At 45.7% G+C, this 21,008-nt stretch overlaps 2 protein-coding genes across 4 annotated transcripts in view; one reads left to right on the forward strand and one right to left on the reverse strand.

Moving 5' to 3' along the window:
* Positions 1-21,008, reverse strand: part of ANGEL1 (angel homolog 1) — a 46,199-nt gene that overhangs the window by 20,849 nt on the left and 4,342 nt on the right. For 2 of the 3 annotated variants that reach the window (XM_039232343.1, XM_039232345.1), the window contains exons 1-7: positions 12,296-12,411; positions 8,895-9,470; positions 7,721-7,947; positions 7,190-7,259; positions 6,139-6,572; positions 3,220-3,346; positions 2,362-2,472 (exon numbers count right to left, since the gene is read on the reverse strand). In XM_039232343.1, coding sequence (XP_039088274.1) covers positions 2,362-2,472; positions 3,220-3,346; positions 6,139-6,572; positions 7,190-7,259; positions 7,721-7,947; positions 8,895-9,470; positions 12,296-12,359 — 1,609 coding nt within the window. In that variant the 5' untranslated portion in view covers positions 12,360-12,411. Of the gene's footprint in view, positions 1-2,361; positions 2,473-3,219; positions 3,347-6,138; positions 6,573-7,189; positions 7,260-7,720; positions 7,948-8,894; positions 9,471-12,295; positions 12,412-13,297; positions 13,413-21,008 lie in introns of those variants that run through there. The other variant, XM_039232344.1, reaches the window with a different exon arrangement.
* Positions 14,014-21,008, forward strand: part of LRRC74A (leucine rich repeat containing 74A) — a 45,312-nt gene continuing 38,317 nt past the window's right edge. Inside the window, exon 1 of the mRNA XM_039232350.1 lies at positions 14,014-14,136. The gene's annotated coding sequence lies outside the window, so the exon portion shown is untranslated. The remainder of the gene's footprint in view (positions 14,137-21,008) is intronic.

The following is a 21,008-nucleotide window of genomic DNA, read 5'->3' on the forward strand; positions in this document are numbered from 1 at the left end:
ATTTGCTTATTTATCTAATCTCTATACCTGATATGGGGCTCGAACTCACAACCCCGAGATCAGGAGTCACATGCTCCGTCAACTGAGCCAGCTGGATGCCCCTGTTTCATTTTGGTTTTTAATAATCTATTCTTAACTTAAATTTGTGGGATCCTACTACTGTTTAACTTTAGATTTTTGTAATTATAAAACACTGAGCCACTGCCTCCCTGTGGAGCCCACTCAATATAAGCAGTCATCTCAGTTCCCGGCATGTGCTAGCTGCTTAATGCACGAGGGCCATCAGTATGATTATCGCTATTACTAGTTATATAATTGATTTAGATTTGCAATTTAAAAAAAACTGAGCCACTGAAATGTTCATTACTCTGTGCAAAATGCCAATTCAAATTAAATTCCTACAAGAAAAAATAAATTCATTGCTTATCACCAGTCCTTCTATAGTTTTTCCAGTCATTGCTGTCGTCTTAGGTAATTACAGCAGTTTGGTCAAAAAAGGCTTTTGGTTGAGTATGAGTTTCTTGGGCCATTCCTTCTTTCCTTGAAGCCTGTTCTCCTGTCTTCTAGAGTTGAATGATAATGTTAAGAAGCCTGAAGCCAACCTGGTTATTTCTACCTTTAAGAGTAGCCCAATCTTTTTGGTTCAACTGCCCAAAGGATTCTTTTATTTCTGGCTTCCAGTAACTTTACAAGGATGTCTTATTGTTGATTCTCCTATGTTATTTTTTACTGAAACATGGTGCATCCTCTCAATTTGAAGATTCACATCTTTTAATTTGGGGAAAATCTTCCTTGAATTGAATCATACCTTTATACATTTCTTGTGTGCCATTATATTGGTTTTCTTCTTTGTGAACTCCAATTATATGTTGAGAATCGCCTTGCCTTTCACTACTGTCATTTTTCTCTAGTCTCTTTTATCTTTTTACTTCCTTTTCCTTTTGCTTTTTCTTTCATGGCCTCTGTCTCTTGTTTTCAACAGTAGCTCTTCCTATTCCTTCTTATGCTACACCCAATTTTGTCTTCATTTTATGTGACTTTAAATTTTTTATTCCACTTCTTTCCTGAGTTCTGCAGCTTCTGTTTCATCTTCAGATGAAAGTTCATTTGCATGAACTTATGTTATAAATGCACTTTTTTTCTATTATTATTTTATAAAAGCGAATGCTTCACTTTTTCATTCATGGGAAAATATTCATAATTTTTCATATGCTTCATGGCAACAATTTTTATCTTTGAGGTAAGCATTCTTTATCTGCTTTTTATTTTTCCAGTTCCTTCTGCTTTTCTTTCTTGCAGTATTCTAGCACAGATCTCATGCTGGCTCCTTTTAGGCAACGCAGCTTTGAATTAGGGGAGGTTTTTCTGTACCAGCTAGCTGTACAGTTTCTCTAAGGGAAGAAGTGGGTATACACTCCAAGTAACCGGAATATTGCTGATGACACAGGGCCATATATGAGTCCTTTTCATCTTTATTTCTCTCCATTCAAAAGCGATAGGCAGCTCTCTAAGCATCTCATCCTTGCTCTGCCACTCAAACGGACTGCTTAATGCAAATAGGGCTTGATTCCTTGACCAGGCTGTTCTCCAGTGCCTCTTAAGACCAAAACAGGTTCAGAAAATCTCCTATGACAACCTGGGCATCTTATTCTTGGTGGAAACAAGGGATTTTAGTTGTGTGCCTTCAGGTACACTCTTCACCTTGGAGAAATGCACTGTGCCGTTTCCTTGTGAGATGCACACAGTCCCAAGATATGTCCCTCCATACCTCCTCCGGCACCCCTGCACAATCTCCGGTGCTTCCTGCAGTTATTTCTCCTGTGCTGTGATCCACGGTTTCAAATACCTTCAGAACTCCTTTCTCAAGGATGGACTTTGCATCGCTTTTTTCCATTCTCCTTCTTGCTTTGGAATGGTTTCAGAGACAAGAAGAGGCAAATGTCAAGTATACTCTGCCATGCTTGATCTGGAAATTCTCAGTAGGAGTAACTTCTTTATTACAAGCAGGACTACTGTCACCTTAGGATTTTGAAAGCCCTATCGTGTGCGCCTTCCCTCCTATATGCTGTACACATGCTAGTTATTAACAATTTAAGCTTAAAAAGTTTACATGGCTCATTCAAGGTCTCATATATTATTGCAACTCAAGTCTCTTGATTCTTGGCCTATGTTCCCACTGTGCTGCACATCCAGACATGCCTATGGCCACAGAACTCCAACGGTCCTTCCTTCTAAGCATGTTTATCACCACAAGCTTACCTCTAACAATTATACTTACACAAAGACTAAGAAACCACATGACAAATATCAGGGATGAAGAGGAAAAGAAGACCAAGAAAACAAGCTTAGTTCCCACATTACCTGGCTTACTGTCTGTCACTCCTTCCATAAGAACCAGTCCCACTGGTCGTTGACAGGCGATGTCACAGAAACGGAATCGCAGCAGGAAGTCTCGGCTATACCTTAGTCTCTCTGCAAACCAGGAAAAGCCATACAGTGAGAGAAAGGAAGCGAAGTCACAAGCTGAAACCTCCTTAATACCAAGAAGCTTCCAGTGCAGGGACACAGGGGAAGACTGGCTCTGAAGACAAGTTGAATTTCCAACAGATAGGATTTAAAGTTGTCCATTTCATTGGGAGATCATGAGGACAGTGAGAAAAACAAAGGAACTTACTAACAGAATTGAAGGAATTACATTTTCTCTTGTCACTGAAATAATAGCTTTCTTCCAAAATGGGCACAGAGGCACAGCCAGTCAAGAATGTGGTCTCTAGGGGCGCCTGGGTGGCTTAGCTAGTTAAGCCTCCGACTTTTATCTCAGCTCAGGTCATGATCTCATGGTTTGTGGGTTCAAGCCCTACATCAGGCTCTGCACTGACAGTGCAGAACCTGCTTGGGATTCCGTCTCTCTCTCTCTGCCCCTCCCTTGCTTGCTGTTTCTCTGTCTCTCTCAAAATAAATAAGCTAAAAAAGAATACAGAACAGGGGCGCCTGGGTGGCTTAGTGGGTTAAGCGTCCGACTTTCGCTTAGGTCATGATCTCGCGGTTCGTGGGTTCGAGCCCCGCGTCGGGCTTTGTGCTGACTGCCAGCTCAGAGCCTGGAGCCTGTTTCAGAGTCTGTGACTCCCTCTCTCTCTGACCCTTCCCTGCTCACGCTGTCTCTCTCTCTCTCTCTCCTAGAAATAAATTAAAAAAAAAAAAAATACAGTACATGCTCACCTGATCTCTTGGGATGACAGGAAGTGATATACTGACAGCAATCAGTAATACCTAGGGAGCTGGGCCATAATGGGGCTTGTAGCTTTCTCTGGTAAAGCTGATGGGAGAAGTCTTCCTGTCCGGATACCTATAAGGAAAGAGCAGGTGAGAATGAAGACACCAAGATGGAAAAAGAAAATAGCTCCTGATTTAGGACATGCAGACAACACACACACACACACAATCACACACTATATACATAATATAAGCAAAACATATAAGTCTCCGGGGAAGGTTAAAAATAAGGAGCTAATTGGGGCGCCTGGGTGGCTTAGTCGGTTAAGCGTCCAACTTTCGCTTAGGTCATGATCTCGCGGTTCGTGGGTTCGAGCTCCGCGTCGGGCTCTGTGCTGACTGCCAGCTCAGAGCCTGGAGCCTGCTTCGGATTCTGTGTCTCCCTCTCTCTCTGACCCTCCCCTGCTCACGCTGTCTCTCTCTCTCTCTCCTAGAAATAAATAAAAACATTAAAATATTTTTTGAAAAAAAAATAATAAGGAGATAATTAAAACCTTATTTATTTACTTACTTACTTATTGAGTGAGAGAGAGAGAGAAAGAGCGTGCCTGTGCACAAGCAGGGGAGGGGCAGAGAGAGAAAGACGGGGTTGGGGGGAGAGAGAGAATCCCATGCAGGCTCTGTGTTACTGGCGCAGAGCCCAGTATGGGGCTTGATCCCACAAATCATGAGATGATGGCCCGAGTTGAAATCAAGAGTAAGACGCTTAACCGACTGAGTCACCCAGGTGCCCCTTTTTATTTGTTTGTTTGTTTTTGAGAGAGAGAGAGTAAACCCTTTTTGTTTTTTTAACCAGAAATATTGAATTGTCCATGAGGCAGAAATAAGTGGTAAGAGAATGAGGTATGTGAGTCAAAGAGAATAGAACTGTATGAACATATATAGGCTCCTAAATTTCACCTCAGAAAAATCTACCTGAGTCTCCACAGGGAATATCAACTTTCAGGGGATTTAATCTGCAGTGGGAAAATGTTTATCCTGATCTTTGAGTCTTCTGGATCAAGGTCTAGTATCTTAAGACTATATCATGAGGAAACCACAGGGTCAAAGCAAATGGGAAATGCACCAAAGCACTTTACCGTATCTATGTCACCATCCTCGGTCAAAACCAATAAGCAGCCTGGGAATGTACAGAACGCAGTAGGGAAACATTCGGCAACATCAGTCATCTGCATATCTCCAACGTGTGTAGCAAAATCCCCTTTATTTCATTTAACAACAACAAATATTTGAATGCCAAGCTATGTGCAAGACACTAGCTAAGTGCTAGGGAGAGAGCAGTGATAGATACGATCTCTCTGGCCTTGAAGGACATACATTTTCAATATACCACCGCAAGTAAAACAGATCTGGAATCAAATGGTCCCTTTTTACCTGTGTGACTTTGGGCAAGTTAGTTAAGTCCCTTGGGTTCAATATCTTCTACTATAAAGTGGAATAATAATACATACAATTAAGGATCTTAATAATAACAACTGTTAACTGCTTCCTTTGAAGCAGGAACTAGAAAATACTTTACTGTACGTTATTGTATTTCCATCCACCAAACAACAACAAAAACCCCTCTGAAGTAGCTCCCATTGTTTCCCTAGCATATAGATGAGGTACATAGGGCTTAAGGAAGTTAAGTAACTTGCACAAGATAGCAGAGCAGGGATAGGAATTCAGGACTGTCTGGCTTCAAAACGAGTGCTCTCAATCACTATGCCTAATGGTGCCGGTCATATGGTAGGCACTTAAATTATTCTTCCCATTCTCTTGAGCTCCTTGATCATGATGGCTTTCCAGCAGAAGGCCTTTCTCTGCACACATGAGAACCAGGACATTGCTGGCACTTGAGTAACCTCATTAAAATAAAAGTCCAAAGTGCTTAATACTAATTCAGCCATTTTTGTGTCCTTTCTCCACTGTGCCCTGCCAAAAGTTAGGCAGTAAGTCGGACACCAGGGACAAAACAGAAGAACAGGGAGATTAAGTGACATATAAAGAAATCAGCACAAGCTGAAGGTCTATCAGTAGGGCTTAACACACACGATGAAACTATAAGATATCTATGCTGCCAACATTCAGCAGTCAAAAGGAATGAGATAGATCCATAAATACACTACTGAGTGAAAAAAAACAAGCTACAAAATGAAACTTACAGTGTATACACACACACACACACACACACACGATCCAATAACAGCTGTTAGAAGCAATCACAGCATAGTACTGGGGGGCAAGAGCTCTAGGGCTTGCTGATCCTGGTTACAGATGCTGGCTCCACCATTACCTTACCTGCATGGCCTAGAGCCAGCAAAAGGTCTAACTTCTCTACGCCTTAGTTTCCTCACTTAAAAAATGGAAGCGATGACAGAAATTGTGAAAGTTGAGTGAGTTAATACATGTAAAGTGCTTCAAATAGCACCTGGAACCCACTATGTACCTAATAAATGTAAATTATAATTATAATATCACAGAAACATAGATAACACTGTAAATACATACAGAACATTCTGGAAGACAACCACCAAACTTCAAACAGTTACTACTTCACTCTAAGGGGAAAGGTAAGGAATGAAGGTAATAAATGGGGTGTTTGGTCTTATTTTATGTTTGAATTCTTGCAAGGACGTACTTGGTGCATCACTTATAAACTACAAATCAATGGTAAAAGCTGAAAGGATTCCAAGATGCTAAAAGCACCCACGAATCTCTAACTTCCAGGCTTCGGTACAAAAACTATCAACAGAACAAGAAAAAGCAGGAGGGAGCCAGAACAGGTGTAACTGAGGTCCCTGCCACAGAAGCAGCACTAGTTGACAACACCTCAATCTCTCCCTTGGCATGCTCCCACGCCCGACGTGGCTTCCCCCATTTCACCTTCCAGGCTGGCATCCCATGGTACTGGAGCTCTCCATTCCTGATGAAGTTGTAGAGAGGTGAATCAGGAACAGAATTCAGGTCCCCACACAAGATGATGGGGCAATGGCTGCCATCTGATAACCTGGCCACTTTGTCCACTTCAGCCAAGAGAATGGCCATCTGGGCCAGCTTGACATCTCCCCGGCGTGGGTTGTACAGGACATGGGTATTTGCCACACAGAGAGGGGCCACCGAGACTTGCCCCAGGCCTTCTGGGACTAGTGGCTGCAACAGCAGCACTAAGCCCACATTGTCCCGATTGAGGAGCTCCAAGCCAGGCCGGAAGTACTCCACAGGGCTGGCACAGAGCAGACGGAATCTCGTGGGCTTGTAGCAGACAGCACAGCCATCTGTCTTACACCCGGTCCTCCTCTTGTAGAAACAGGTAAAACCTGCAAGGAACACCCGGCCAAAGAGAGAGGTCAGAGCCCTGGAAGCCTGAATCCCTCCAACTAGTGGCAGTCGCCCAGGCGTGTCTGCCTGAGGCACTGCTCCTGCCGCTCTGAAAGGGGAGTTCCTATCCTTGCCAACTCCTTGGTTCTGCAGAGGTTCCCTTATAGGTATAACCAGATGACTGAGTGGCTAAAGAGAAGTGGGACAGAAGGATATGAAGAAATATAACTTGACAGGAAAAGCATGGATTCTAGAGTCAAACAAACTAGAGTCCCAGCTGCACAACCTACTACCTTTGAAATGTGGTGACCTTAAGCAAGTCACACAAATTTACGGAGCCTCAGTTTCCTCACTGTAAAACAGGGATAACAATACTCAACCTCATAGGGTTGGTTAGTTCAAGGATTATAAGCAATTCATGTCAATTAATTAATTCAAGGCAATTAATGTCAGAATTGCTTTAAAACTACAGAACTCTCACCCATACAAAGGGGGAACTAGTGCACAGGTGAGAATGAGGATTTACTGAAGCGAAGGAAAAATCTGGTGCCTTCAGTAGAGAGCAGACAGAGCCATAGGAAGCCAGACTGAAGAACATGCCAGGAAACTGCATTACCCATCATTCGCAGAGAAGGCTCCAGCTGCTCCCAATAATGATCTTCCTGGACCTCCTGGAGACACAGGATCTGGGAAAGTGACAAGGAAACCAATCACTCCAGAGTACCAAGCATGCTGGAGAGTGACTACCACCCCAGAAGCACAGACTGAGGGTAGGTGGGAGGCTGCTGCTGGTCTCAGGCAAGGTCACACTGAAACTTCCCACAGGGCCAACTCTTCCCAGAGAGCCACCCCCAGCAAGGAAAGGTCTGGACTTCAGCTGAGTAGACCAGAAGCATGTGCTGGATTTTCCTGCTCCCTGAATCCCTCGAGTCTCCCTCCCTGCATAAAGGTGTTGGAAAGTGTGTACCCACGGAGTCTTCTCAACACCTGTCCAAAACTCGTTTATTCCAGGAGAGAAGGCTCCAGCCCTAGGCAGAACTCCGATCCTATGCGTATATAAGCTGTTAACTCATTTTAAAAGACTATTTGGGAAACAGCCCAGGTTCAGAACAAACACAAGATGGCGCTTTCTTCCCTCTTCACTCACATCGGGGTCCCAGTGCTGGAATTCCTGCATGAGATTCGCAAAGCGATAGTTCCAATTGAGGATGTCCGGGTGGCAATGCAGGTAGAGCTCTGAGCTCTGCTGCATCAGGTCCTGGGCCAGGATGTTATAGGACATTAGAGTGAACTGGAACTGAGGGCCATCCCCCGCCTCCAGGCCCTGAGCATCTGGCTGAGTAGAGAAATCCTCCCATTCTCGCCATAAGATTTCTGCAAAGGGGTTGGGGAGGAGAGGTCCACAAGAAGTACATGTTAACCCCAGGCCCCGCCCTCCCCACTCCTGACCCAGAGACACTGTGTCTGCAGTTCCTTTTTTCATCTTTCCTGTCACTCATCCCTCTCTCTGGCTATTTGAGCAGCACTCTACGGACATTTCCAGACTAGACAGCAAGCTGCACTGGGCCAGAGACAAGCTTGGCCTGTTCAGCCTGGATCCCCAGTACCTAGCAAAGTACCTGACACCTAGTACATGTTCAATAAATAAAGGCTGACAATTTCTCACTTTTGATAAATCCATGGGTCTCTCTGTGGAGAATCCCTCAGATCAATATGCTTAATAGTCACCAAGGTTAAAGAATTTCTAGAGTAATCTCAGCCTTGGGCATTTTCTAACCTTTATACTTGAAAATGTCTGTAGGGAAAAAAAGAAAAAAGAAAAAGAAAATGTCTGGGGCCATAAGCCCCATGTGTCCCCCATCTACCCTAGAGCCTGGAGGCACAAAGTGGACGTTAAACCCCTGTGAACCACAGAACTCATTCTTCAAATTTTAATGGAAGCCAAATATGTAACACAGATAAAACTAAAAGATAAAATTCTGTCTGAGGCACAGAGTACAGGCCCTGAGATATCTCCACTTCTATTCCTAGAAACAGTATCGTGGAGAATCGGAACTAGGGTGGCTTTCAGTGCTGCATCTAGCCAGGGGACTACAGCCATGTCCTGCTACCTCTCTGTATCGTGGTCATTTCATATGAAAGACCGTGGGGCTGAACGAGACGGTCTCTCAGGCTCCTCTAGATCTGACACTGTAAGAGTCTGAGAAAAACAGAATTCAGAGACAGAGCCTCCCACCAGAGAATCTTCTCTTTAGCAATGGCTCCACCCAGAGTGGAACAAAGCTGCTCCCCTGGCTCCCTTAGCCAGTCGTCAGACTCACCATGATACGGGATTTCCACTGGGGGAGGCTGCAACTGCCCCAGGCCCCCAAACGGCCAGATGGCAGCCTCTTCCTGGGGCATGGGCTCAGGTGCTATGCTCCAGGCCACCACTGCAGGGTCCTCTTCCCACTGCTCTGCAGCCAGGGCACCCACTGGGAGGACAGCACAGTCTGCATACTGGGGGCCAGTCTGCATGGGGACAGCTGCCCACATCGGGCCTTCGGCCTGTGGCAGTGGCTCCTCTCCTAGCACCTCAGGGAAAGGTTCCTCCAGATTCTCTGCTGCCCGCAGGTCACTCAGCTGCCTGTTGGACCACTTGTCCTCTGACACAGCATCCTGTTCTCCAGGATTATCCATCAGTAGTGCCAGGCTGCTCTGGGCTAGTCCATTATCTACAAGGGGACCCTCACTCGAAGTCGAGAGCACCTGGCTCGACCCTTCTTCTCGCCACTGCTGCAGCAGGCCCTCACACTCCTCCTGGTCGGGCCCCCGAGGGGCCATGGCAAAGTCGCCCTCTACCTGGGTGGACGAGCTCTTCGCCAGGAGGGCATTTTTTCGACATGTGAAGAAAGCATCTAAGGAGCAAGCCAAAATACCACGTTACAAGATGACAACCTCACCCAACCCATACTCTTCTCCCAACTAAAATGTAAGTCCCATACAAGCAAGAAGCATATCCACCTTGCTCGTGGTTGTACCATCACTGAGCCTGCCCATTTTAATACCTGGAACACCTCATCGTTAGCATGAAGTGCTTCCTATGTGCCCGGTGCTATTCTAAGTGTTTTATATGTAGTAACTAATGTATATGGTAGGGATCTAATAAATATTCAGTGTGTGAATGAAAGAACAGCTGTCCCTCAGAATCTAGGACGAAGATGGTCACATACAACCACATCCCTTTTATCTGGAGGTTAAGGCTCCTATTAAACATCAGAACCAGAACTCTCTGGTTCTAAAGGCCACACTGCATTAGAACCAACACTTGACCATGAATCAGAATTGTGGGTTATGGTCTACAGCCATACCACCCTGAACGCGCCCGATCTCGTCTGATCTCGGAAGCTAAGCAGGGTCGGGCCTGGTTAGTACTTGGATGGGAGAATTGTGGGTTATGATCTAGCACTGAAATTAACAAACCATGTGACCTTGGACAATGCCTCTAGTGAGATGAACTTCTTCTTGACTGTTAAGTCGGCACAGGGGAAGTGTGAACTAGATAATCTCCAACAGCCTTTCAAATTCTATAAACCCCCTAACCTACAAATACATTCCAAAAGAAAAAGTCCTAACGTAGATAAAAAGAGTGTCTCAAAATCTATACAGTTTACTTCTTAGCAAAGGCCCTTGCTCTTTTTCTCGAAGCTATATATTCTATTCATAAATCTTCACAAACTTCATTATCAGCTTTCCCATTCCATAACACACCACTGGCTGTAAATCAGAAGGTGCCAACAACTGACAGCAAGAGACAGCTGTCATCTCTCTGCTACGGCAGCCACAAATGACAGCCAACAGGCAAGAAAGCAAGTGGGAAAACTCTAAAATTAGAGCCTCCAAACTCCAAGCACAGTATTTTGCCCGAGCAAACACCCACACCCGCTAAATCACTTATGACATAGGTCAAGTGACAGGCACGATGCTCACCCTCAATCACCAGAGAATCATTTTATCAGCTGTTTTTTTTTTTAAAGGCGAGAAAAACTTCAACATGGTTCAAATGTGAAAGATACAATCTTATTTATAGTCTAGGTTGATGTATGGCCCTCTAAACCAGTGGTTTTCAACCAGAGGGTAATTGTGCCCCTGGGGGACATATGACATTATCTGGAAAGAGAGTGCCTGTCACAACTGTGGGGATGCTACTGGCATCTAGAGGTTAGAAGAGAAGGCTACTGCCAAACATCTTACAGTGCTAACTATCCAGGCCCAGATGTCAATAATGGTGAGATTTGGAAACCCTGCTTTAAATCCATGGGCTGGGTTGCTGGCTTTAATCTCGGGGACTTGTTGTTTCCCTGCCCCTTGAAACATCCTCTGCCTACCAGATGGAAGAGTTTCTCTTGTTTACATGTGTGGAGGTATGTTTTCAAATTTAGCAGATTTTTGGTGGTGGTGGCGACGGTTGGTTTTTCAACAGAATGGTTTTTATAAGGAAGGGAGGGAGGGAATTGGGAGGGTAGAAAGAAAACCTTCTGTAGAAACCAATACACAAAGCTGAAAGTTCGGGGGAGGGACGATGGTGGCCCCTCCTCTGATATCTCTAAACTCTGACTATTGGTCTATAAACCTGTGGACTCGTATATGTCACTAAGGCTGTCACGGGACATCAGAAGAGCTCCAGAAATGACCGCAATGTGGATAAAGGAATATGCTTTAATTCTCTGAAAATATTGCTTCCGCGGAGTGTCTCATTTCTCAGAAGTACGGACGCACAAATATTCCCGAGTTCAGTGCCTGCTACATTCGGGTCAGTGTGCTAGCCCCAGAGCTACAGGGAGCAAAAGCGACATGGCCCTGCCCTCCCGCGGCTTGCACTCTAGCGACAGACACGCAGAAATAAAGAAATGAATGACTATTTTTCACACACACGGTGTGTGTAAAGTTCTGGAAAGGGAACAGAATGCAGCTGAACCGCTTATTTCTAAGAAAAGTAGTTCTTGTTCCGCCCCGCCCTCTAAGTTGCCAGAGAACATTCTGGGAGTTCCGTGGGATCTGTCACAGAGATTGATGGTCTCATAAGAGCCTCGGGAATTTCAAATACCTGGGAGGGGAGCGCGGGCAGATTACGGAAAAGTGAAAGACTAACTCTCCTCTCTCCCGGCATTGGCTCGGAATCTCTAACCCTAAACGCACTGGAACCGGCATCCAAGCTGGGGGTTCAAGCTCAAGGGTCTCTGGATTGTGAGCACCGGTGTTTCACCGGCTAGATTGCTGAGAGGCGGCTGTGAGGGTGGAGTAACCCAGGGGCAGGCAGGTACGTGCCGGTCTTCGGGTCACACACACCCCTCCACAGAGAATTCGGGCGTTCGCCTCGCCCCGAGTCGCCAACCCTCGCCCCCCCGCCAGGGCCGTGACTCGGCGGGCCCCGAAACCTCTGCAACCCCCGGGTCCGGGAGGGGCGGCTTCTGCCCCTCCGCCGGCCTCTTCCCACGTTAACCGTGGCGCGACGCCACCAGGCCACAGGCGTGAGGGGGGCCGCCCGCGAGGCTCGTCGGCCAGGCCCCGGCCTCGTGGGGTCCAGGACCGGCCCCGGGGGCCGAGGGACGCCTCCCCACACCTCAGCCTGGGGAAAGCGGTCGTGAGGCCCGACGCGCCTCACGCCGGCCCCAGGCCCCGCGGGGCCCCGCCGACGTGGGCCCGGGCCTGGCGCCCGCCTGCCAGGACGCGGGGCCGGTACCTGAGAGGGCACGGAAGAGGCGCGCGGCCGGCAGCAGCAGGTAACACAGGCACGACGCGATCATGGCCGGCCACCGCCCTCGCGCCCGCGCCCGCGCCCACCTCCCCTCCTTACAGCCGCCGACCGGGTAGCTCTCTGCTCGGCCCCGCCCCTGGCCCCGCCCCTGGGGCGGCTCACGTGGCCCCGCTGCTCTTCAACAACAACTTTATTGGGAGTGAAGAGCCACGCGTGGGCCAGCGAGGTCAGGGAGCCTGTTCCCGTGGCAACGGAGCCGGCCTAGCTCCCGGAAGCCATCCAGGCGCCTACTTTGAAAATCAAGCGCCTCGTTGAAGGCTCCCATTGTATCATTCTAAGGCCGCCGCCGGCTCACTTCCACTTTTGCCACCTAGCTAGGGGTCCACCTCGGATACACTATAACCTCTCCGCCCCTCAGTTTTCTCATCTGTAAAATGAAGGGCAGGTTTTTCTCTAAGGCCTCACACAGCCCTGACTTCTATAATCTCTCTCTTCTCATCCCAGAGAAGAGAGAGAGTTCTTCCCCATTTATATCCTTTTCCTGACTCTACTGTCTTCCTCAGCTCAGATTCTAGGTCACAATTTAAGTCTACATCTTTGTCTCCTCTCCCATCCTATTCAAAACGGGCCCTCTTTTTACCTAATCTGGAAGAAAGCGGGGGGAGGGGGGTTGGTTCCATTGGTAAAGGGTTCTTCAAAAAAAGGTGGGGGGGGGGGGGGAAGTTCCACAAGGCAGGGACCACGTCTGGCTTGTCAGTTGGTTTTCACTAAGGTATCTCTGTAGTGCCTGCAACAATGCCAGGCACATAGCAGGGACCAAATCTTTGCTGACCAAACAAAGCCTGTGTCACTATATGAAGGCCAGGTCTTCGTCAATTGTGCACTTACCCAAAGACCTGAATCTCTCTCCCCCATCCCTCATGCCTCAGTCTGCCTCAGCCGCACTCTGAAGGAAGGACTATGTAATAATACTCCCACGTTCAGTACCTAGCGTCTGAGCTGTGCAATTTCCAATTTGTGGCTGGACCCTCGGTTGCTCGGAGAAGCCCTCTGGAGAGTCACCAGATCCAGGACCAGCTGGGTACATCATACCACTGAAAGGCTAAAAGGAAGAAGGAGAGCGTCAGTCTGGCTTCAAGTAACAGCACTCATGCCTTTGCCCGAGAAGCAGCAGGAGCCCCGGGGGCTATCTGAAGGTTGGGAAGCCTCTTAGAAACTAACACAAGAACATTAGCTCTATCTAAGGAACCCCCAAAACCAGGCTCACTCCTTTTATGTGACTTAAATAGACTTTCCTTGTACCTTCCTTCCATTTTGCCCCAATGGTGACCGAGAAGTCCAAGTTGTAAATCAGATTCCAAATCAAGGTACTTACCTAGGGACTGTGTTTCATTTTGTGAAATGAGAGTTTCCTTCTCCACTTGGAAATGTTTTAAATATACAAATTCCTAGGCCTTCCTCCCAGGGTTCTGATTTAAGAGGTCATTGACACTGACCAGGTTATTCAGGTATACAGTTTGGGAGCCTCTGTGAAAGACCTATCCTCAACAGTGCTGTTCAGTGCCTGTGTGAGCAAAATGTGTCAGGCCAACCGATTCCATATTCTTTCAGAGGCTTTTCCCAAAGCCAAGTAAACAAGACTGACCTCTTTTTTCTTTCCGAATCCACTTTCAGCTATGTTGGAAAGGGTAGAGGGTGTGAGCATCACAACTTTTGGAGTGAGACCACCTGAGTTCAGATTGCGGCTCTGCCACTTCCTACCTGTGGAACCTCTCAAGTTATCCAGCCTCTTGAAGCCTCAGTTTCTTCTCCATGCCCAACCCAGGGTAAGCTCTTAGTGTTTACTATTGTATATATATTTTTTAATTTAAGCCCAAACCAGCTCTGTCTACTGCTAATCTACTACAATCTCTGGCAGAAATAAGGGCCTTCCAGACTGTAATGTGGCACTGTCTCTAGCATCTGCAGCCTCCTCATGTCAGCAATAGTCCAAGAAGAGAGACCAGATGAGTCCCTCAATTCATCCCAACTGTGGTAACAGGGGAGGCAATGATAAACCACTGGGTGGTTTCAAGAGTGCAGAACCTATCGAATAGGGCAAGTGGAAGGCTTGGCAATACTTTGAGGGGTATAAAACGTTCTCTTACAGGGAAATGTTCTGTATGCAAGAAACTTAAGCCCTTGAGTTTTTTAACTCAAAGATCAAATTTTACTTATGCCAGCAGGGATGTGTGGAAGTTCAAGATGACCGCCTTTATTCATTTATTGGTTGAACATGCACATTATACAAGCTGGCATGCTGCCCCTTTTCAGAATTGCAGAGGCTACTGAACAAGACCTAAAGCAAAGGTGCCCGAGAGAAATATAATGTGAACCACATATTTCAGTAGCCTCATATAGAAAGCAGGAAAAAAAGATGAAATTAATTTTTTAGTAGTATGTTTTATTTAACCCCATTTATTCAAAAAATTAGCATTTCAACATCATCAATATTTTAAAATGAGGCAGTTTATGTTCTTCTTTTTTTCTTTTTTGTACTAAGTCTTTGAATCCAGTATACATGACAGCACATGTCAGTTTAGATTAAACACCGTTCAAGTGCTCAGTAGCTACGAGGGGCTCATCGATATCATAGTGAAACCTGCACAGGTCTAGAAGGCTCAACAACCTCTCAGATGGGACAGGCTGAAAAGAACTGCATCCGTTCAGATCTTATGATAACCTGACAGTTGTACACTCCTCCTAACTTGGCTTCTGTTAGCTGACTGTTTCCTCTGGGATCTCAGCATTTATGGTTAGATATTCCCAGAATTGTGCCAGACTGGTCTGAGTTGATGTATTCACTCATTCACTGATTTGCTGATTCACCCATTCATGTATTCATTAGACATTTATCAAGCACTCATCAATGTTACCCCAACCTCATCCTGTCTTTTCTTGACCTCCAGCGCCCTTCTCCTCTTTCATTGCAAACTCTAGCCTTAGACTCAGGTTTTCTTACTTCAAACCCACCTATGCCCAATGTGGATGAGCCATCCCAAGCCCTAGAAGCTCCTTGTCACCACCTTCTCAGTGGCCTTATTCTCACTATACTTCAGACACACTTGGAATATTGTTACTGGGTACTGCCCACCTCTGAAATCCTAAATTCACACACTCACTCTGACAGATCACCTGATGGCTTTCTGCCTCTTCCATTTTCGCTCTTGCTTCAGCAGCTCTCTAACTCATCAAACCCTTGGGTTCTCTATTCTGTCCTCATACTTTCCCTCAGTCACCATTTCTTTTTCTATCCCACATGGAATCCCCATAATGTTTATTTATTTTTGAGGGAGAGAGAGAGAGAGACATGAGCATGGGAAGGACAGAGAGAGAGGGAGACACAGAATCCGAAGCAGTCCCCAGGCTCCACACTGTCAGCACAGAGCCCAACGTGGAGCTTGAACTCACAGACTGTGAGATCATGACCTGAGCTGAAGTCAAGGTCGAACGCTTAACTGACTGTCCCAACCAGGTACCACACACAAACACACACACACACACACACACACACACACACACACACGAGAGCCATCTCTTCAATCACTGTCTTCCCAGTATCAACTCTCTTGCCCACTGTTCTTTGATTACTCCTAGGTCAAGTAAAACCATTCTCCTTCTTGGCTCTTACATCTGGGTGGCTGAGCACTGGTGAATAAAATGACCAACATCCTGGACTGGAGCTATTAGTGTGCTTGCTGGTCTCCAACCTCACTGCAGCCCTCAACCCTGCCCAGAAATGCCCTGCTCCTAACTAGCTTTCTCTCCCATTTCCACGATGACCATTCTTATCAAACTTGTCCTATGATGTCCCATCTTGTTCTCTGGAGATCTTCTCCCTATAAACTTTAGAGAAAAAATAGAGCCACCAAGTGAAAACTCTCTCCTCCTTGTTGCCACACCTACACACTGACCAGCATCCTTAGCCGCCTTCCTTCCCTCCCAGCGGAACAGCTGGCCACTCCATCATGCTTGGCATCCCCTCCTCCTACTTCTTCAGAGAGTATGCGCCTTCTGCTCACCCCTCTTCTTTTCATCCCAGACTCCTTCCCATCAACATTTAAACATGCTTCAGGTCTCTCCTATATAAAACTCTCCCCCAGCCCATCTCCTCCAGCCATACCTCCATCTCCCCACCTCTCCCTCACAGATGAGCTTCTTGAGTCATCTGCTCCTGATACCCATACTTCCTCATCTTTCACTCCTCTCATCTCCATTCCACTGCTACGGAGCCTCTGTCCTCACCACTCCACTGAAAGTCCCCACCAAATTCCCCAGTGCCTCCTTTGTTGCCACTTTTAATGGGCACCCTCCAGGCTTTATTATTTCTTGAATGTTCTGTAACTTTGCCTAACTCCCCCCTCCTTGTAAGATTCTCTCCTGTTGGTTTCCATGACATTCTTGTTTTCCTTCTGACACTGTGGACATTTGTCCTAGTGTCTTTCATTTCTGTTCCCCTGAACACCCCCTCTTTCAATGATGGTGTTCCCAGGATTTCATCCTTGGTCACTTTCCTCTTCTCACTTTATTTATTTATTTTTTTTATTTTTTTTTTAATTATTTATGAGAGAGAGAGAGACAGACAGCGTGATCAGGGGAGGGTCAGAGAGAGAGGGAGACACAGAATCCAAAACAGGCTCCAGGCTCTGAGCTGGCTGTCAGCACAGAGCCCAACGCGGGGCTCGAACTCACGAACCATGAGATCATGACCTGAGCTGAAGTCGGATGCTTAACCAACTGAGCCACCCAGGCTCCCCATCCTCTTCTTGCTTTAAAATCCCTCCTTGAGAAATGTTCACCCTTCCAATGGCTTCAGATACCATCCACATACCAACAACTCCCATATCTACATTTTAAATCCTTTTCCTGGGCCACAGACTCAAAAAGCCTTTTGCCCATCAGCCTCTCCAATAGACGTCCCAGAGGCACCTTAGAGACTCAACACGCCCAAAATTGCATTCAGCACCTTTCCCCACCATTCTCCAAAAATGACTACACCTCTGCCTCCTCAGCTCTTCTGTCCACTTCTCTCTGAATGGCGCAGTCATCTATCAAGTTACCCTGGCCTCAGGCTTTTTCCTCTCCCTTTTATTCTCATATCCAAGCTGTTCTGAGTGGTTTGGACTTCTTTATGTTTATTCACTAAGTCCCCTCCATCCCTGCCGCACTTTTTTTTTCTTTTTAAGAGAGGGAGAGAGTGAGCATGAGTGGGATAGGGGCAGAGAGAGAGGGAGAGAACGAGAATCCCAAGCAGGCTTCACACTGTTAGCACAGAACCCAATGCAGGGCTCGATCTCACAAATTGTGAGGTCATGACCTGAGCTGAAATCAAGAGTCAGATGCTTAACTGGCTGAGCCACCCAGGCGTCCCTGCAGCCACTTCTACCTGGCCTTGATCCTCCTCCTTTCCCCTGTCTGTCTTCTACATTGCAGCCAGAGCAATATTTCTACTCTGTGAATCATGTCTGGTCACACTTCGGCTTAAAACCGCTCTGCAAACTCCACTATCCTCAAAAGGCAGGCCAAACTCCTTAGCAGAGCACCAAAGGCCCTCTGCTATTGGCCTCTGCTCACTTCCCATGTCTTCTGTCTGTTCTTCCCTTCCATCACCACTCCCCTCAATGAGGATCCCACCCCAGCCTTACTAAACCACCTGTGATGGCCTCCGCAGGCTGCAGAGACTTTGTACATGCTTTATTTCCAGCCTCTCCCTGCCCCGGGTCTGCCCCTGCCCCTGCCTTCATCCAGTTATTGCCTAATGGACCTTCAAGTCTCAGCCTAGACATTTCTTCCTCAAGGAAGCTTCCCCAAATTTCCAGCACCACCCCCACGCAAACATATCAGTGTCCCCAGTCTGGACCAAAAGCCTCCTCCCATTTGCTTCTCTCACATCCTTGCTTATTCTGGACCCAGCACGGTCACTGTCCCTTTATACTCATCAGTACCCCTCAGTAAACTATATACTTCACGTGGCTCACCACTCTGTTCCCATCGCCTCACCCAGCACTAGGGAACTCAACACAATGAATGAACGAAGAGCTTCAGTTTCATAAGGAAACCTAGCACAATAAAATCCAAACTGGCACATGATGGAAAATTCCTTGCTTTATAATTCTGCAAGTGCCTTTCTTTCAAAGACCTCCTCATATTTGAAATCCCACTTGATTTACAACTATCATCTTTTTAAAAAGCACTTGCATAAAATGGGATATTATTACATCTAATAACAATGGCATCTGTTTCTTTGATTGTGTTTCCTCATTTTTTAAACATGTTTATTTATTTATTTTGAGGGCGGAGGGAGAAAGAGAGAATCCTAAGCAGGCTCCATGCTTTCAGCACAGAGCCCAACATGGGGCTCGATCCCATGAACTGTGAGATCATGACCTGAGCCAAAACCAGGAGTCAATTGCCCAACCGACTGAGCTACCCAGGTGCCCCCGCGCTTCTACACCTTGCCTCCTAACGTGGTTTCTGCCAACTTTCTTGGATTCTTTTCCCCCCATTCCTTCCCTGGAGAACTGGAACCTTCATTATCTTATGCTACTGGCTGTCAAATACAATGGCAAACTTTTCCTTAAAGGACCAGATAGGAAATGTTTTTGGCTTTGCAGGCCATGGGTCTCTGTAGCAACTGCTTAACTTTGCCATGTGACTGTATGAAAGCAGCCACAGATATACCTAAATGAGTGATACTGACTGTATGTTAAGAAAACTTTATTTATAAAACAAGCAGTAGTCCAGATTTGGTCCTCTATATGTACTCTAGTTTGCCAATTCCTAAAATATATCTCCTGCACCCAGGCCCTTCTAAACCATGAACAGCAGTTGCCCTGAATGGAGAACAACCTTGTCATGTTAAATTAACAGCAAAGGGGCTCAATGTAGAGATGCAGCATGGGCTCTGCAGCCAGATTCATCAATATTCCAGTTCAGCCACTTTCTAGCTGTGTGATCTTGGGCTAGTTACTTAGCCTCTCTGTGCTCAGTTTCCTCCTCTGTAAAATGGTAATAAAAAGCAGTATCTCAGGGCACCTGAGTGGCTTAGTTGGTTGAGCATCCGATTCTTGATTTGGGCCCAGGTCATGATCTCTGAGCCATGGGGTCAAACCCTGAGTCAGGCCCTATGCTGAGCTTGGAGCCTGCTTGGGATTCTCTCTCTCCCTCTCTCTCTGCCCTTCCTCTCTCAAAATAAACTTAAAAAAATTAGTATCTCATATGCCCCTCCCCAACTGGCACTCTTGCTCTCTCTCTCTCTCTCAAAAAATAAATAAACATTGAAAAAATTTTTAAATAGTATCTCATAATAGAATAATAATAGACAATTTAAATGTAAAGTCTATGCATTTGCAAGTGCCATATAAATGGTAGCTTATAGGACAGTAAAGCATTCATCTACCGTGTTCCCCACTAGTAGAAGTGTTATAGCAATAATATTGGCTATAAAGGAGGAAATTTTCATTGTTAGTATCAGGCAGTACCTCACCCAGGGCGACATTCTCTTTGACTCGTTTCAAGTCAAAATCATAGCTCCCCTTGTCCCCAGGGACTGTCTCTTTCTTTCTTGTTCTTTGGATTACCTGTAGAGTTAGTTTACCTGCCACCCCCTAAATGCCTTATGCCTACCTCCTAGTGCCTCAAGGGCTCATCTCACAAATTAGTGAGTGGTGTAAAAGTACAACATTTTGATTAGATGGGACATCACATGCTGGTTATGCAGTCTGAAATGCTAACTCCACGAATAACCCCAAAGATACATGTAGTCAACAGACTTTTGACAGTGGTAAAAAGGCAATAAATGGAGAAAGAACAACAAATAATGGTGGTTGTACAACATTGTTAATGTACTTAAAGCCACTGAATTGTATACTTTAAAAGGGTTAAAATGATAAATTTTATGTTAGCATAAATTTTAGTGGATCACAGACTTACATGTAAACACTAAAACTGTAAAGCTTCTATGATGAAACACAGGAGAAAAATCTACGTGACCTTGGGGTGGCAGAAAGTTTAGATATGACATCAAAAACAGGATCCATAAAAGAAAAATAATTGATAATTTTGATAAATTTTGAAAATGTTTCAATAATGGATTCTGGAAAATTATCAAAATTATTTGACATTATCAAAATTTAAATGTGTGAAAGACACTGTTAAGAATAAGAAGCTAAACCACAAACATAGAAAATATTTGCAAACCATATTTTTGACAAAGGGATTCTGCCCAGAATACATCAAGGACTCTCAAAACTCAGTAAGAAAATGAGCCACCCAACTTAAAATTGGGCAAAAGATCTGAACAAACAGTAAAGAAGATAGATGAATGGCCAAAAAAAAACCATACGTAAGCATGTTCAGCATCACTAACCATTAGGGAAATGCAAATTAAAACCACCATGAAATACCACTACACAATTAAAACGGCAAAGCAAAAACAAATGCAGTATCAAGTGTTGGTGAGAATGTCGAGCAACTAATGCTACCATATATTCCTGCTGGGAATTCAAATCAGTACAGCCCCTTTGGACTTTGGATAACAACATGGTGGTTTCAAGGTTAAACATATAGCTGCTATATACGCACAACAATCCCACTCCTAGGTATTTAATACTCAAGAGAAATGAAATCTTATGTTCACACAAAAACCTATATGTGATTG

Source organism: Hyaena hyaena, unplaced genomic scaffold, assembly GCF_003009895.1.
Source record: "Hyaena hyaena isolate Hyena2069 unplaced genomic scaffold, ASM300989v1 scaffold_65, whole genome shotgun sequence".
Classification (NCBI taxonomy): Eukaryota; Metazoa; Chordata; class Mammalia; order Carnivora; family Hyaenidae; genus Hyaena; species Hyaena hyaena.